This window comes from Leucopleurus acutus (genome assembly GCF_964270905.1).
Source record: "Leucopleurus acutus genome assembly, chromosome: 19".
NCBI lineage: Eukaryota > Metazoa > Chordata > Mammalia > Artiodactyla > Delphinidae > Leucopleurus > Leucopleurus acutus.
The window spans coordinates 28,402,898-28,420,205 of NC_139161.1; the positions used below are offsets into that span (position 1 = coordinate 28,402,898).

Here is a 17,308-nt window from a genome sequence, read left to right on the forward strand (position 1 = left end):
AAGTGCTGAAGAAAAAACTATCAACTGAGAATTCTACATATGACAAAACTGTCCTTCAAATATGAGAAAGAAATTATGACATATCCAGATAAACAAAAGCTGAGAGAGTTCATTACACTAGACTTTCCCTACAAGAAATGCTAAAGGGAGTCCTTCATTATGAAATGAAAGGATTCAAGACAGCAACTTAAGACCATATAATGGTATAATAAAGGTAAAGGTAAATATATGGGCAAATACAAAGCCACTATTATTGTAATTTTGGTTTAGGACTCTATTTTTAATTTTTACAGGATTTAAAAGGCAAATGCATAAAAATTATTATAATCCTGAGTTATCAAGAACATATGTATAAAGAAATAATTTGTAACATCAGTAACATAATGGGGGGATGGATCTGTCTACAAGTGGAGTATTTGTACACAAATGAAGTTAAGTTGGTATCAATTCAAATCAGACTGCTATAGGAACATGAAAAGATGCTCAGCATCACTAATTATTAGAGAAATGCAAATCAAAACTACAATGAGGGGCTTCCCTGGTGGCGCAGTGGTTGAGAGTCCACCTGCCAATGCAGGGGACAAGGGTTCGTGCCCCGGTCTGGGAAGATCCCACATGCCGCGGAGCAGCTAGGCCCGTGAGCCATAGCCGCTGAGCCTGCGCGTCCGGAGCCTGTGCTCCGCAACAGGAGAGGCTGCAACAGTGAGAGGCCCACATACCGCAAAAAAAAAAAAAAAAAACTACAATGAGGTACCACCTCACACCAGTCAGAATGGCCATTATTAAAAAAGCTACAAACAACAAATGCTGAAGAGGGTGTGGAGAAAAGGGAACCCTCCTACACTGTTGGTGGGAATGTAGTTGGTGCAGCCACAATGGAAAACAGTACAGAGGTTCCTCAGAGAACTAAAACTAGAGTTGCCATTTGATCCAGCAATCCTGCTCCTGGGCATATATCCAGACAAAACTATAATTCAAAAAGATACCTGCACCCCTATGTTCATAGCAGAACTATTCTCAATAGACAAGACACAGAAACAACCTAAATGTCCATTGACAGATGAATGGATAAAGATGTGGTACATATATACAATGGAATACTACTCGGCCATAAAAAAGAATGAAATAATGCCATTTGCAGCAACATGGATGGACCTAGAGATTATCATACTAAGTGAAGTAAATCAGAATGAGAAAGACAAATACCATAGGATATCACTTATATGTGAAATCTAAAATATGACACAAATGAACTTATCTACGAAACAGAAACAGACTCACAGACATAGAGAACAGACTTGTGGTTGTCAAGTGTGGTGGGGGGAGGGATGGATCAGGAGTTTGGGATGAGCAGATGCAAACTATTATATACAGAATGGATAAACAAGGTCCTACTGCATAGCACTGTGATAAACCATAATGAAAAAGAATATGAAAAAATATACATACACACACACACACACACACACACCTGAATCACTCTGCTATCCCACAGCAGAAATTAACACAACACTGTAAATCAACTATACTTCAATAACATAAATTTTTAAAAAATCAGACTGTTATAACTTTAGGATGTTATAGGCAATCCCCATGTTAGCCACAAAAAAAAAAACCCTATGAAATATACACGAAAGAATGAGAAAAGAATCAAAATGTGTAACTACAAAAAAATCAACCAAACAAAAAAGGTAATGATGGAGGAAATGTGAGGTACATAATAGTTGTAAAACATACAGAAAACAAATAATAAAATGGCTGAAGTCTTTTCTTACATTTATTACTTTAAAAATAAGTGAATTAAATTCTCCAATCAAAAAGCAGACATTGGCAGAATGGATTAAAAATATATATGGTCCAACTATATGTTGACTACAAGAGATTCACTTTATTAACAGGTTCAAACTACTATATATAAAATAGATAAGCAACAAGGATTTACTGTTTAGCACTGGGAATTATACCCAACATCTTGTAATAACCCAAGTCACTGTGTTGTATACCTGAAACTAATGCAATACTGTAAATCAATTATAGTTCAATTTAAAAAAGAGACAGAGATTCACTTTAGATCTAAAGATGTGAAGGTCAAAAGTAAAAGGACGGAAAAAGGGATTCCATGCAAATGATTACCAAAAGAAAGGTAGGATGCCATTATTAATATGAGACAAATACACCAGAAATTGTTACAATGGACAAAGGATACTACATATTGATAAAACGGGCCAATTCAGAAGAACATATAACAATTGTAAACAAAACCAAAACTAGAGCACCCAAGACATATGAAGCACACAATGACAGAGTTGAAGAGAGAAACTGATAATTCTACAATAACAGTTGGAGATTTCAATACCCCATTTCTAATAATGCATATAACCTGGACAGAGATAGATAAGGAAATAGAGAACTTGAACAACAGTGTAAAGCAACTGGACCTAACAGACATATATAGAACACCACCAAACAACAGGAGAATACACATTTTCCCCAAATGCACATGGAACATTTTCCAGGAGAGACCACATGCTAGTCCACAAATCAAGTCTCAATAAAAGACTGTAATCATACAAAATGCCTTTTCTGATCACAATGGAATAAAATAAGTAATAAATAACAGAAAGAAAACTAGAAAATTCAAATGTAAGGAAATCAAGCACACTTTTTAAGCAACCAATAGGTCAAAGAAGAAATCACAAGAGAAATCAGAAAATACCTTGACAAATATGAAAATGAAAACAAAACATACCAAAATTTATAGGATGCAAAGAAAGCAGTGCTAAGAGGGAAATTTATATCTGTAATCGCACACTTGAAAAACATTTTAAATCAATAACCTAATATTACACCTTAAGAAACTAGAAAAAGAAGAGCAAACAACCTAAAACTAGCAGAAGGAAAGAAACTGGATAACCTAGACAAAAGGGATGAATTCCTAGAAACATGATCTACAAAAACCAAATCATGGAGAAATAGACAATCTGAAGAATTTTAAAGCTAGTGAGAAGATTGAATTAGTAATTAAAAACTTTGTTGAAGCCTAACAGAAAATGAAATTGTTCATTTACTCAACTGGGCAATTCCTGGCTCACTTTTTGTGATTGTGATTGGAAACTATAAAAATATAAAAAGGGTTTCTTTCTTTTAAATTTTATTCTATTGAAATATAGTTGATTTACATTGTGGTGTTAATTCAAAACGTTTTCTTAATGTGCTGAGACCTTGCTTTTCTTTAATTCCAGGCTTAATTATTAGTTTTCCTTAACATAACTTTTGGTGTAGGTGTTTACACTCTGGAATAAATATTGCTTTGTATTAAGAATTTTGAATATGTATATGTCCATTTTTAGACATTCTTATTAAAAAAAAACCTATATGACTAAATTTCTTCTGAAAGTAATTCCTTCAATTTATCTACAGAAGAACTAATTTACTGCATATTTGGCGAACAAACTATGCATCTTAGTCCCATTCCAGCTGCTACAACAAAGTGCCAGGAACTGGGTAGCTTATAAACAACAGAAATTTATCATTTACAGTTCTGGAAAGTACAAGATCAAGGCACCGGCATGGTCATGTTTGGTGAGGGCCCTCTTCCTGGTTCACAGTGTCCTCACATGGTGGAAAGGACAAGGAATCTCTCTGGAGCCTCTTTTGTAAGTCATTAATCCCATTCATGAGGACTCTATCCTCATGACATAAGCATCTCCCAAAGGCCCCACTTCCTAATGTCATCATCTTTGGGGGTTAGGATTTTAATATATGGGGAGAAACATATGGGGAGAAACATCAGACCATAGCAGTATGTAGACAGAAGAAGAGCCAAAAGTATCAATATTCCCATTCAAATATATTACTTACGCTAATGTCCTTACATATATAATAACTTCCTATGAAAAAAGAAAAGGGAATGCCACTTCTCTACATTGAAATTTAGCTTAGATTTTCATAAAGTATGATTTTACTCTCAGGAATTATATGTGCTTTTAATGCTTTGAGTATTAGGAGGACTAAAATACAAGATATAACTCAATTTAACATAAGAAAATACTATTAAAACTCACAGCAACTCTAAAAACAAGAAAAAAAATTTTTTTCTACTCAAATACATGAAGTAAAAAGACGGCCAACAGGAGGCGGAGTCAAGATGGCAGAGTAGGAGGATGCAGAGTTTACATCTCCTCATAACTAGGGCACATACCAGGCACTGGTGGGGGACCTCAGAAACCTAAGGGGATGGGAGGAACCCCCACGCAACCAGGTGCGACACAGGGGGGAGGGAGGGGGTGAAGTGCAGGCGAGACCAGACCAGTGCCCCTGAGGGGTGGCTGGGGCAGGGGAAAGGTTCCCACGCTAGGAAGGGCCCACTCACAGTGAGGAGATCAGCAAGGATGGTGAGAGACCTTTGAGAGACCTTTGAGAGATCAGAGGACTGGAAGGGAATGGGGCCCCTACCCACTCGGACCCCAAGAAGCCTGCTGGGGTCCTGGGCCTGAACCTCCACCCTCTGAGGCCCCCCTCCAGCTGTGCTGAGTCCAAGTCCCGCCACCAACCCCCAGGACCTTTTCTAGCCACACTGGTCCTGAGCCTAGGCCCCACCTCCGCCTAAACTCCGCTTCCCAACAGCCAAAGCATTTTCTGGCCACCCCTTTTATTTTTCCTGTTGTGGTTCTGTTTTGGCTAGTTATTGTTGTTTCATTTATATCTTAATTTTTTCTAGTACATTTTTAACTTTTCCAATTTTATTTTATTTTTTATTCTTTCTTATTGTTCAGCTCCTTTTTTTTTTTTTTCTGTGCTGTGCAACTTGCAGAATCTTGGTTCCAGGGCAGGAGTCAGGCCTGAGCTCCTGTGATGGGAGCTTTGAGTCCAAACAGCTGGACTAACAGGGAACCTCAGACCCCAGGGAATATTAATCAGAGTGAGGTCTCCCAGAGGTCCTCATCTTGGCTCCAAGACCCAGCTCTACCAAACTAACTGCAAACTCCAGGGCTGGATGACTCAGACCAACCAGTAAGACAGGAACACAGCCCCACCCATCAAGAAAAATGAGATGACAAAACAATATGTTAACAGATGAAGGAGCAAGATAAAAACCTACAAGACCAAATAAATTAAGAGGAAATAGGCAACCTACCTGAAAAAGAATTCAGAGTAATGATAGTAAAAATGATCCAGTATCTTGGAAATAGAATGGAGGCATGGATCGAGAAAATACAAGAAATGTTTAACAAGGTCCGAGAAGAACTAAAGAACAAACAATGATGAACAACACAATAACTGAAATGAAAAATACCCTAGAAGGAATCAATAGCAGAATAACTGAGGCTGAAGAACGAATAAGTGAGCTGGAAGACGGAACGGTGGAAATAACTGCCGAGGAGCAGAAAAAAGAAAAAAGAATGAAAAGAAATGAGGATGGTCTCAGAGACCTCTAGGACAACATTAAACACACCAACATTCGAATCCTAGGGGTCCCAGAAGAAGAGAAGAAAGACAAAGGGTCCGAGAAAATATTTGAAGAGATTATGGTCGAAAACTTCCCTAACATGGGAAAGAAAATAGCCACTCAAGTCCAGGAAGCACAGAGAGTCCCAGGCAGGATAAACCCAAGTAGAAACACAACAAGAAACATAATAATCAAACTAATAAAAATTAAATTCAAAGAAAAAATATTAAAAGCAGTAAGGAATAAGCAACAAATAACATACAAGGGAATCCCCATAAGGTTATCAGCTGATTTTTCAGCAGAAACTCTGCAGGCCAGAAGGGAGTAGTAGGACATATTTAAAGTGATGAAACGGAAACACCTGCAACCAAGATTACTCTACCCAGCAAGGATCTCATTCAGATTCAATGGAGAAATCAAAACCTTCACAAACAAAAGCTGAGAGAATTCGGCACCCCCAAACCAGCTTTACAGCAAATGCTAAAGGAACTTCTCTAGGTGGGAAACACAAGAGAAGGAAAAGACCCACAAAAAGAAACCCAAAACAATTAAGAAAATGGTAATAGGAACATACATATCGATAATTACCTTGAATGTAAATGGATTAAATGTCCAACCAAAAGACACAAACTGGCTGAATGGATACAGAAACAAGACTCATATATATGCTGTCTTACAAGAGACCCACTTCAGACCTAGGGATACATACCGACTGAATGTGACGGGATGGAAAAAGATATTCCATGCAACTGTAAATTAAAAGAAAGCTGCAGTAGCAATACTGCAGATAGTTTGCAATACTGCAAATTAGATAAAATAGACTTTAAAATAAAGACTTACAAAAGATAAGGAAGGGCACTACATAATGATTAAGGGATCAAACCAAGAAGAAGGTATAACAATTATAAATATTTATGCACCCAACATAGGAGCACCTCAATACATAAGGCAAATGCTAACAGCCATAAAAGGGGAAATTGACAGTAACACAGTAATAGTAGTGGACTTTAACACCCCACTTACACCAATGGACAGATCATCCAGACAGAAAATAAATAAGGAAACACAAGCTTTAAATGACACAACAGACCAGATAGACTTAATTGATATTGATAGGATATTCGACCTGAAAGTGGCAGAATACACTTTCTTCTCAAGAGCACACAGAACATTCTCTAGGATAGATCACATGTTGGACAGATCAAGCCTTGGAAAATTTAAGAAAACTGAAATTGTATCAAGCATCTTTTCTGACCACGACACTGAGATTAGAAATCAACCACAGGAAAAAAAAAAACCCATAAATACATGGAGACTAAACAGTGCACTGCTAAATAACCAAGAGATCACTGAAGAAATCAAAGAGGAATTACATAAAACTAAAAGTCGGCTCTTTGAGAAATTAAACAAAATTGATAAACCTTTAGCAAGACTCATCAAGAGAAAAGGGAGAGGACTCAAATCAATACAATCAGAAATGAAAAAGGAGAAATTACAACTGACACTGCAGAACTACAAAGGATTATAAGAGACTATTACAAGCAACTATATGACAATAAAATGGACAACCTGGAAGAAATGGACAAATTCTTGGAAAGTTACAACGTTCCAAGACTGCACCAAGAAGAATTAGAAAATATAAACAGACAAATCACAAGTAATGAAATTGAAATTGTAATTAAAAATCTTCCAACAAACAAAAGTCCAGGACCAGATGGCTTCACAGGTGAATTCTATCAAACATTTAGAGAAGACCTAACACCTATCCTTCTTAAACTCTTCTAAAAAATTTCAGCGGGAGGAATACTCTCAAACTCGTTCTACGAGGCCACCATCACCCTGATACTAAACCAGACAAAAATATCACAAAAAAAGAAAATTACAGACCAATATCACTGATGAACATAGACGCAAAAATCCTCAACAAAATACTAGCAAACCGAATCCAACAACACATTAAAAGGATCATACACCATGATCAAGTGGGATTTATCCCAGAGATGTAAGGATTTTCAATATATGCAAATCAATCGACGTGATACACCATAGTAACAAATTAAAGAATAAAAACCATATGATCATCTCAATAGATGCAGAAAAAGCTTTTGAGAAAATTCAACACCCATTTATGATAAAAACTCTCCAGAAAGTGGGCTAAGAGGGAACCTACCTCAACATAATAAAGGCCATATACAACAAACTCAGTAAACATCATTCTCAATGATGAAAAATTGAAAGCATTTCCTCTAAGATCAGGAACAAGACAAAGATGTCTACTCTCACCACTATTAGTCAACATAGTTTTGGAAGTCCTAGCCATGGCAATCAGAGAAGAAAAGGAAATAAAAGGAATCCAGATTGGAAAAGAAGTAAAACTATCACTGTTTGCAGATGATATGATACTATACATAGAAAACCCTAAAGATACCACCAGAAAACTACTAGAGCTAATCAATAAATTTAGTAAAGTTGAGGGATACCAAGTTAATGCACAGAAATCTTTCGTATTCCTATAGACTAACAACAAAAGATCAGATCCTATTTAAGATCCTATTTAAGATCCTATTTAAGATTGCAACAAAAAGAATAAAATACCTAGGAATAAACCTACCTAAGGAGGCAAAAGACCTGTACTCAGAAAACTATAAAACACTGATGAAAGAAATCAAAGATGACACAAACAGATGGAGAGGTATACCATGTTCTTGGATTGGAAGAATCAATACTGTGCAAATGACTATACGACCCAGAGCATTTTTTACAGAATTAGAACAAAAAATTTTACAATTTGTATGGAAACACAAAAGATCCCGAATAGCCAAAGCAATCTTGAGAGAGAAAAACGGAGATGGAGGAATTAGGCTTCCTGTCTTCAGACTATACTACAAAGCTACAGTAATCAATACAGTACGATATTGGCACAGAAACAGAAATATAGATCAATGGTACAGGATAGAAAGCTCAGAGATAAAAGCAAGTGCCTATGGTAACCTAATCTATGACAAAGGAGGCAAGGACATACAATGCAGAAAAGACAGCCTCTTCAATAAGTGGTGCTGGGAAAACAGGACAGCTATAGGTAAAAGAATGAAATTAGAACACTGCCTAGCACCATACACAAAAATAAACTCAAAATGGATTAAAGACCTAAATGTAAGACCAGTCACTACAAAACTCTTAGGGGAAAACGTAGGAAGAACACTCTATGACATAAATCATAGCAAGATCTTTTTAAATCCACCTCCCAGAGTAATGAAAATAAAAACAAAAAGTAAGCAAATGGGACCTAATTAAACTTCAAAGCTTTTGCACAGCAAAGGAAACCATAAACAACATGGAAAGACAACCCTCAGAATGGGAGAAAATATTTGCAAACGAAGCAACGGACAAAGGATTAATCTCCAAAATATACAAATAGCTCATGCAGCTCAATATCAAAAAACAAAAACCCAATCAAAAAATGGAAGGACAACGGGCTTCCCTGGTGGCGCAGTGGTTGAGAGTCCGCCTGCCAATGCAGGGGACACAGGTTCGTGCCCCGGTCCGGGAAGGTCCCACTTGCCGCGGAGCGGCTGGGCCCGTGAGCCATGGCCGCTGAGCCTGCGTGTCTGGAGCCTGTGCTCCACAACGGGAGAGGCCACAACAGTGAGAGGCCTGCGTACCGCAAAAAAAAAAAAAAAAAAATGGAAGGACGACCTAAATAGACATTTCTCCAAAGAAGACATACAGATGGCCAAGAGGCACATGAAAAGATGCTCAACATCACTAATTAGTAGAGAAATGCAAATCAAAACTACAGTGAGGTATCACCTCACACAGGTCAGAATGGCCATCATCAAAAAATCTACAAAAAAAAAAAAAATTTACAAACAGTAAATGCTGGAGACAGTGAGGAGAAAAGGGAACCCTCTTGCACTGTTGGTGGGAATGTAACTGATACAACCACTATGGAGAACAGTATGAAGTTTCCTTTAAAAACTAAAAATAGAAGTACCATATGACCCAGCAATCCCACAGCTGGGCATATACTCTGAGAAAACCATAATTCAAAAAGTCACATGTACCCCAATGTTCACTGCAGCACTATTTACAATAGCCAGGACATGGAAACAACTTAAATTTCCATTGAAAAATGAATGGATAAAGAAGATGTGGTACATATATATAATGGAATATTACTCAGCCATAAAAAGGAACGAAACTGGGTCATTTGTAGAGATGTGTATGGACATAGAGTTTGTCATACAGAGTGAAGTAAGTCAGAAAGAGAAAAACAAATATCATATATTAATGCATGTATGTGGAATCTAGGAAAATGGTACAGATGAACCTAGTTTGAGGGCAGGAATAGAGACGTAGACGTCGAGAATGGACATGTGGACACAGGGAGGGAAAGCGAGGGTGGGATGAATTGGGAGACTAGGTTTGACATAAGTACACTACCAGGTGTAAAATATTGGGTTGGGCCAACCTAATAGATAGCTAGTGAGAACCTCCGGTATAGCACAGGGAGCTCAACTCCATGCTCTGAGATGACCTAGATGGGTGGGATGGGGGGAAGTGGGTGGGAGGGAGGTCAAAGAGGGAGGGGATATATGTATACATATAGCTGATTCTCTTCACTGTACAGCAGAAACTAACACAACATTGTAAAGCAATTATACTCCAAAAAAAAAAGATGGGCAACAAAGAAAGTCTTATTCAGATTACTGAAACATTCAAATAGTATAATTTATCAAAGTGAAAACAATGCTTTTTCCTTTAACCATGAAAATATCAACCTGCCTCTAAGAATAAAAATCTGTGGTAGAACCATCAGGCAGCATCTTAGTAAACAAGTAAAATAATATATGAAGTTTAGGAAACTGTAATTCCCCTGTTGCTTGTGGTGGTTACGCCACATGATCTTTTAAAGGCAAAAGAAAAAATAAATATTCCTTTACCTTGTAAGATGGCAGGAAACACAAAATTCCTTGGCTCACAGTCTGGCACACAGATAACACAAGTGCTCCCACTTCATCCTGGAACTCAAATGTTTCCGTGTGCTGGAAGGTAGCACAGAGATTGCGACCCTTGGGGCCTGACCCAATGGTGCCAACCCAAACCTAGAATATAAATATGTCAGTATTAGAGTTATGCTTAAATGAGGCAGGCAAATTAGCATTTAATTTGGGAGCCTTAATTACATGTATGTCAAAAAAAGATCAAGCAATGAGTTTAGAGAAAATTCACTTTTAAATTGTTGGGGGGTTTTCCTATTACCTTTAATTAATTATATATAGATTTAATTTATGAAAGTTTTACTTTAGGCAGACCACTGAATTCTCTTAGGATGAAAGAAAAACAGGTTATATTTATGTATTTCCTCAACAGCTTTACAAAATTAAGCAGGTAACAACATTTTGTTAGATGATAGGAACAAATGAAATGAATAAATCAGAAATGAATCCAAAATAAGAGATGAGGACTGGTACGATCTGCTATAGTTAAGTCTCTAAGATTCAATTATGACAGGAACTACTGTTTCACAAATTCCCTGATGCTCAAAGATCTATAGTCAGGAAATCAGACCCACCAAATGTTACAGTTATGTGCAATTCCTCTACATTCACATAGGTCTAGCCTTAGTATAGTTAATTTGACTAAGAGAAAGTACAAATTTTATTAGTATTCTAAAGACAATGTAAACACTTCAGATTGTTGAAAAATGTAATAGTCTTATATTTGGAAATGATATACGAGATTGAGGTACATTTTGCAAGATGACATCTGATGGATACCAGTTTAATCAACTTTAAACCAAATGATCAACTAGTAATAAGACAAACTGATAGTATGTGTTTCTTGATATGATACAATGGGAAGCAACAATATCACTTATATAGTATTCTTACCAAACACTTTAACTTGAATCTTATCATGAGAAAACAATCAGAAAATTCCAGATTATAAAATATTCCTAAGGACAACTGGTGACTTGAATTCTTTAAAAATGTCATGAAAGACAGAAAAAAAGGGCAAGGAAACTATTTTAAGTACTAAAGAGGCATGAACTGGTGCAGCCACTATGGAAAACTGTATGGAGGTTCCTCAAAAAACTAAAAATAGAACTACCATATGATCCAGCAATTCCAATTCTGGGAGTATATCTGAAGAAAACAAAAACACTAATTTGAAAAGATACATGTACCCCAATATTCATAGTAGTTCCAATAGTTAAAGATATGGAAGCAACCTAAATGTCCATCACAGATGAACAGATAAAGAAGATGTGGTATACACACACACACACACACACTGGAAGAGTACTCAGCCATAAAAAAGAACAAAATCTTGCCATTTGCAACAATGTGGATGGACCTGGAGGGTATTAGGCTAAGTGAAATAAGTCAGACAGAGAAAGACAAATACTGTATGTTATCACTTACATGTGGAATCTAAAAATTACAACACAAATGAATATAACAAAACAGAAAACATTCCCAAATAGAACAAACTAGTGGTTACTAGTGGGGGGAAGGGCAAGATAGGGGTAGCGAATTAAGAGGTACAAACTACTATGTATAAAATAAATAAGCTACAAGGATATATTGTACCGCATAGGGATAATAGCCAATATTTTATAACTTTAAATGGAGTATAAACTTTAAATGGAGTTTTAATAATCTATAAAAACTTTGAATCACTATGTTGTACACCTGAAACTAATACTGTAAATCAACTATACTTCAGTTTAAAATAAGAAAAAAAAAAAACTAAAGAGACTTGAAAACCAAATGCAATATATAATACTTGACTGGATCATGAATCAAGAATAAGAAAAATAAACAGGTATAAAAGACACATTGGGAGCATTCGGTGCCCTGAGAGTGAAGCTACAAGAGTGGACCTTTCTTGGGATAACCAAACCTATGCCAAGAGAACAGGCTAGAGAGAGGCAGTTCTGTGGCGTTCTTGGTCACACATTTATGGAGTTTCTGAATGGCAGTGGAGACTACTGCCAGGCACAGCACAACCTCTATGCAGACAAGTGAACTGTAGAAATTCATTACTACTCCACCAAGAAGCCCCCATAAGAGTGGCTAACCTGGACACAGAAGTGTTGAATTGAAATCCACAGAGCATTTTTTACAAGAGTTCTGACCTGGATGGGGTAAACCTCAGTGAACTCCTTTTCTACTACCTCAGTATTACTGGATTGAAGAATTGCTGCTTCTTGTCAGGAGGTTCATTTCATTTCCCATTACTCCCAACTTCATACTCGAAAGCACTGAGAATTTCAAGTGCAGTATATTGAAGTAGACTCAGTTTATTTGCATCATTTCTGTATTCAATTTTTAAAATTCTTTCATAAGCCTATTGAGTGTTTTTTAACTAAATTAACATGGCTCGAATGAACCGCTCAGCTCCTGTGGAAGTCACTTACAAGAACGTGAGATTTCTCATTACACACAATCCAACTAATGCAACCTTAAACAAATTTATAGAGGAACTTAAGAAGTATGGTTACCACAATAGTAAGAGTATGTGAAGCAACTTATGACACTACTCTTGTAGAGAAAGAAGGCATCCATGTTCTCAATTGGCCTTTTGATGATGGTGTACCACCATGTAACCAGATGGTTGATGACTGGTTAAGTCTTGTGAAAATTAAGTTTCATGAAGACCCTGGTTGTTGTACTGCCTTTCATTGTGTTGCAGGCCTTGGGAGAGGTCCATTGCTTGTCGTCCTAGCATTAATTGAAGGTGGAATGAAATATGAAGATGCAGTACAGTTCATAAGACAAAAGCGGCATGGAGCTTTTAACAGCAAGCAACTTTTCTATTTGGAGAAGTATCGTCCTAAAATGTGGCTGCGCTTCAAAGACTCCAATGGTCATAGAAACAATTGTTGCATTCAATAAAACTGGGGTGCCTGATGCCATTGCTTAGAAGTGGAACCTAGACAGACAGAATCTGTCATACATGTTAGCCAGCACGTTGGCTTGGTAAAGTCTGATGAAACTTCCATAGGAGTGTCGAAAAGCAGTTTTACCAGGTCACAAGCCTGGCAGAATTGCAACCTCTATGTTTGGGCTATGATCAACCTACTTAGCCACTTAGCAAAGGATTCTTTCTGTTCAGCATTTAAAATGTGCTTATCGGGCTTCCCTGGTGACACAGTGGTTGAGAGTCCGCCTGCCGATGCAGGGGACACGGGTTTGTGCCCCGGTCCGGGAAGATCCCACATGCCGCGGAGCGGCTGGGCCCGTGAGCCATGGCTGCTGAGCCTGCGTGTCCGGAGCCTGTACTCCACAACGGGAGAGGCCACAACAGTGAGAGGCCCGCGTACCGCAAAAAAATAAATAAATAAAAAATAAAATGTGCTTATCATTTGTACCAAATTACATTTCCTGAAATCATGCAGTACTGAGTCATGTCTTTAAATCTGTTTCCATGCCAGAATCTTATCAATATATAAGAAATTTAGAAAGACTAGGTGCCAAAATACCCAGCACAGTTCTTGTATATTTTTAGTATGATATAGAACTAAAATCCCAGGAATATGAAAACTCTGGACCTTATGTGGTTTATTCCTTCCAGCATTTCCAACATAGAAAGTAGGGCCTATGAGGTTATTTGCTCACGATATGTTTACATCTTCTACATTCATACCAGTATACATGAGATTTGCTCTTTTTTTTTAATTAACCAAGTCTTACAGTGATTATTTAATGTCTTTCTATAAAACTCATTTTGTGCTGTTATAGAAAATCTACATTGTACGGAAGCACATGCCTTTAATGTCTCCAGACAAAAAAGCCTTACAGTTAATTTTAATGTTTGCACTTTGGGGTGTAACTTACAGGGAGGGCCTGAAAAAAGAATGGGAGGGGGCTATTAAGTATTTTTAGTAAAATGTTGCCTTTGTCTTGTGAAGAACATGTAGAATATGTATTTTAATTTATAAATATGTTTTTAAAAGGTAGAAATACTTTGTTATTGTAGCTAAAACAATTCTTAATCATAAAATTTCTGAAATTCTTGTAATTTTTTTTCAAACTTATCTGAAGTTGTTTACCAACTTATTTTGGTTTGAAGTGTGATTCCCAACCTCTCTTGCCAAAAAAAAAAGTGGGTTTCTGCTAATGAATTGAGCAGACATTTAATGTTTTATGTCTTTTGAGCTGTGTAACTTAATATGTGGATACTTGACAATTTGTTTTATTATGTAATAGATAAAATGGTGATGAGTATTAACGTTAGCTCAACCATATATTTATACTGTCCCGGAACATGTGGTTATAGTTCTGTGGGAGAAATAATTTGTCAGTGTTCACCAGCTTGTAAAAATCTAGTGTGAGAGCTTAAACATTAAATAAATGGTGAAATGCATTTATCATCAAAAAATAACAAAAGACACATTGGGAATATCTGGAAAAATATAGATTCTATTGTATCAATATTAAATTGCTTGGATATGATCATGATACTGTGGTTATGCAAGATTATGTACTTGTTCTTAGGAGAAACATGCTAAACTAATTAAGGGCAAGGTGTCACTATGTCTATAAATTACTTTCTAATACCATAACCAAAATTAATGTAATCATCAACATTTTGCAATATTACTCTTCTCTTCCTTTGTCTCATATATATACAGATGCAAAATGTTAAAAACTGATGAATCTAGGTTAAGGGTATAAAGATATTCACTATATTAATACTATTTTTTCCATTTTTCAAGTTATAATTTTTTAAGTAAAAATTTGGGGTGATCAAGGAATGAATGACCAAACAAAATGATACACACACACACACACACACACACACACAACTGGAATATTACTAAGCCTTAAAAAGGAAGGAAATTCTGATTCATGTTACAAGGATGAACCTTGAAGACACCAGGCTAAGCGAAATAAACTAATCACAAAAACCTTGTGATTCCACTTACATGAGTATTTAGAATAGTCAAATTCATAAAAACAAAAAGTGTAATGGTGGTTACCAGGGGCTGAGAGGAGGGGGTAATGAAGAATTGTTGTTTAAGAATAGAATTTCAGTGTTGCTATATGAAAAAGCTCTAGAGATTGGTTATATACAACAGTGTGAATATACTTAACAAAACTGAACTATACACTTAAAAATGGTTAAGATGGCAAATTTTATGGCATGTGTTTTTTACCACAATTAAAATAAAAAACTTTTTAAAAGTTGGCGGAAATGTTACAGAATCCAGCTGAACTAGCATTATTATTATTGTTAATTATTATTTAGTGACATTACAGGTTAAACGGGCTTTTGTGCACTAGATTGAGAACACAGAACCTATAATAACATTCTTTTGAAAAAATATATGCTGAATTTACTAATAACTTCCCATATTTATTTGAACCTCTAAGGAAATATCTTGAAAATGTGCAACATATATTTTTCCTTTGCTACTGCTTATAGCAATGTTTCTATACAGGAGCATTCTGGATTTTGGAAAGCACAATCCTTGGTTATATAGGAGTTTAGCATAAGGCTCTCACCTACTAAATGCCAGTAATTTCCAAAAATACTTCTTAGTTGAAAACTACAGCTCTTTATAAAGAACTAGAATTATATTAGGCCCACAGGTGGTATTAAGCATGTAGCTAACCACTTTAAATTACTTCCTAAAAAGAAATAGAAGGCAGACTGACAAATGACAATTCAAACATTCTTAGGAAAATTAAAGTAACATTTACATGGTATTGTTATAAAAAATTAAAATCTGGGCTTCCCTCGTGGCGCAGTGGTTAAGAATCTGCCTGCCAATGCAAGGCACACAGGTTAGAGCCCCGGCCCGGGAAGATCCCACATGCCTCAGAGCAACTAAGCCCGTGCGCCACAACTACTGAGCCTGTGCTCTAGAGCCCACAGCCACAACTACTGAAGCTTGTGCGCCTAGAGCCCATGTTCCACAACAAGAGAGGCCATGACAATGAGAAGCCTGTGCACCTCAATGGAGAAGCCCCCGCTCACCACAACTAGAGAAGCCCACAGACAGCAACGAAGACCCAACACAGCCAAAAATAAAAACAAACAATGAATAAATAAATAAATAATAAAATTAAAATCTTAAGTTACAGGACTCATAAGAATACTTTTAATTCATTTCAGATATTCAAACATGCTGAATACTTGCTAACTAATACCAGGTATTAATCTAGGTGCAGTGGAAAGATGAGGATGTAAAAATTAGAATAAGGATATACCATAGTCTAATGGAAAAGAAAAACACAAATAACTAAACTATTAGGAACTACAGTAAAAAAAAAAAGTTGAATTTTTGTTTTCATTTTCATTAAAAAACTTAAAATTATTTAAATAAGGAAATTGCAATGCAGTCTTTGCCTTGAAAGTGTATATTTTTACTCACTGGGTTGAAGGAATGCTATTTATTGGTATTTCCTTTTGTTGACACTACCAAGTAGCTGACAAATTTTCCTTTATTCTAAAACTGAAATGTTGACTTTCCTATCAGGATTTGTTTGCCAGTACTTCAGTTACCTTTTAATTTGTTTATAAATTATACTGAGGTAAAAAGACTAAGAGCCTTCAAAAAACCAACAACAACAACAAAAACCTAACCTGTGAGTTATTAATGACATGATTAGCCTCCAGTTGGATAGTAAATGTAACACCAAGTTCTGATGAAAAGGATTTCATTGGTGATAATGTCCCAGATGTCAAAACAATCGTCCAAACCTTGCCATTAATATCTGAAAAGGCCTAAAAGGAAACAACATTAGATACATAAAAATCACCTTTAAAACAGTCAAGCACATTTATCTAATTGTTGGTATTGAGCAAGAAGACAGTATTCTCATTTGCAGCATGATAAGCTTA

The 17,308-nt window shown here is 36.4% G+C and overlaps 1 protein-coding gene and 1 pseudogene across 2 annotated transcripts in view; one reads left to right on the plus strand and one right to left on the minus strand.

The window, feature by feature from the left end:
• BRIP1 (BRCA1 interacting DNA helicase 1) overlaps positions 1-17,308 on the minus strand; it is a gene marked incomplete at both ends in the record, with an annotated part of 196,385 nt that overhangs the window by 88,127 nt on the left and 90,950 nt on the right. The window contains 2 exon segments of the mRNA XM_082860172.1: positions 10,393-10,554; positions 17,051-17,191. Coding sequence (XP_082716298.1) covers positions 10,393-10,554; positions 17,051-17,191 — 303 coding nt within the window.
• LOC309975115 (protein tyrosine phosphatase type IVA 1-like) lies at positions 12,834-13,353 on the plus strand (annotated as a pseudogene). The gene has a single exon. The product of its transcript is annotated as a protein tyrosine phosphatase type IVA 1-like (transcript).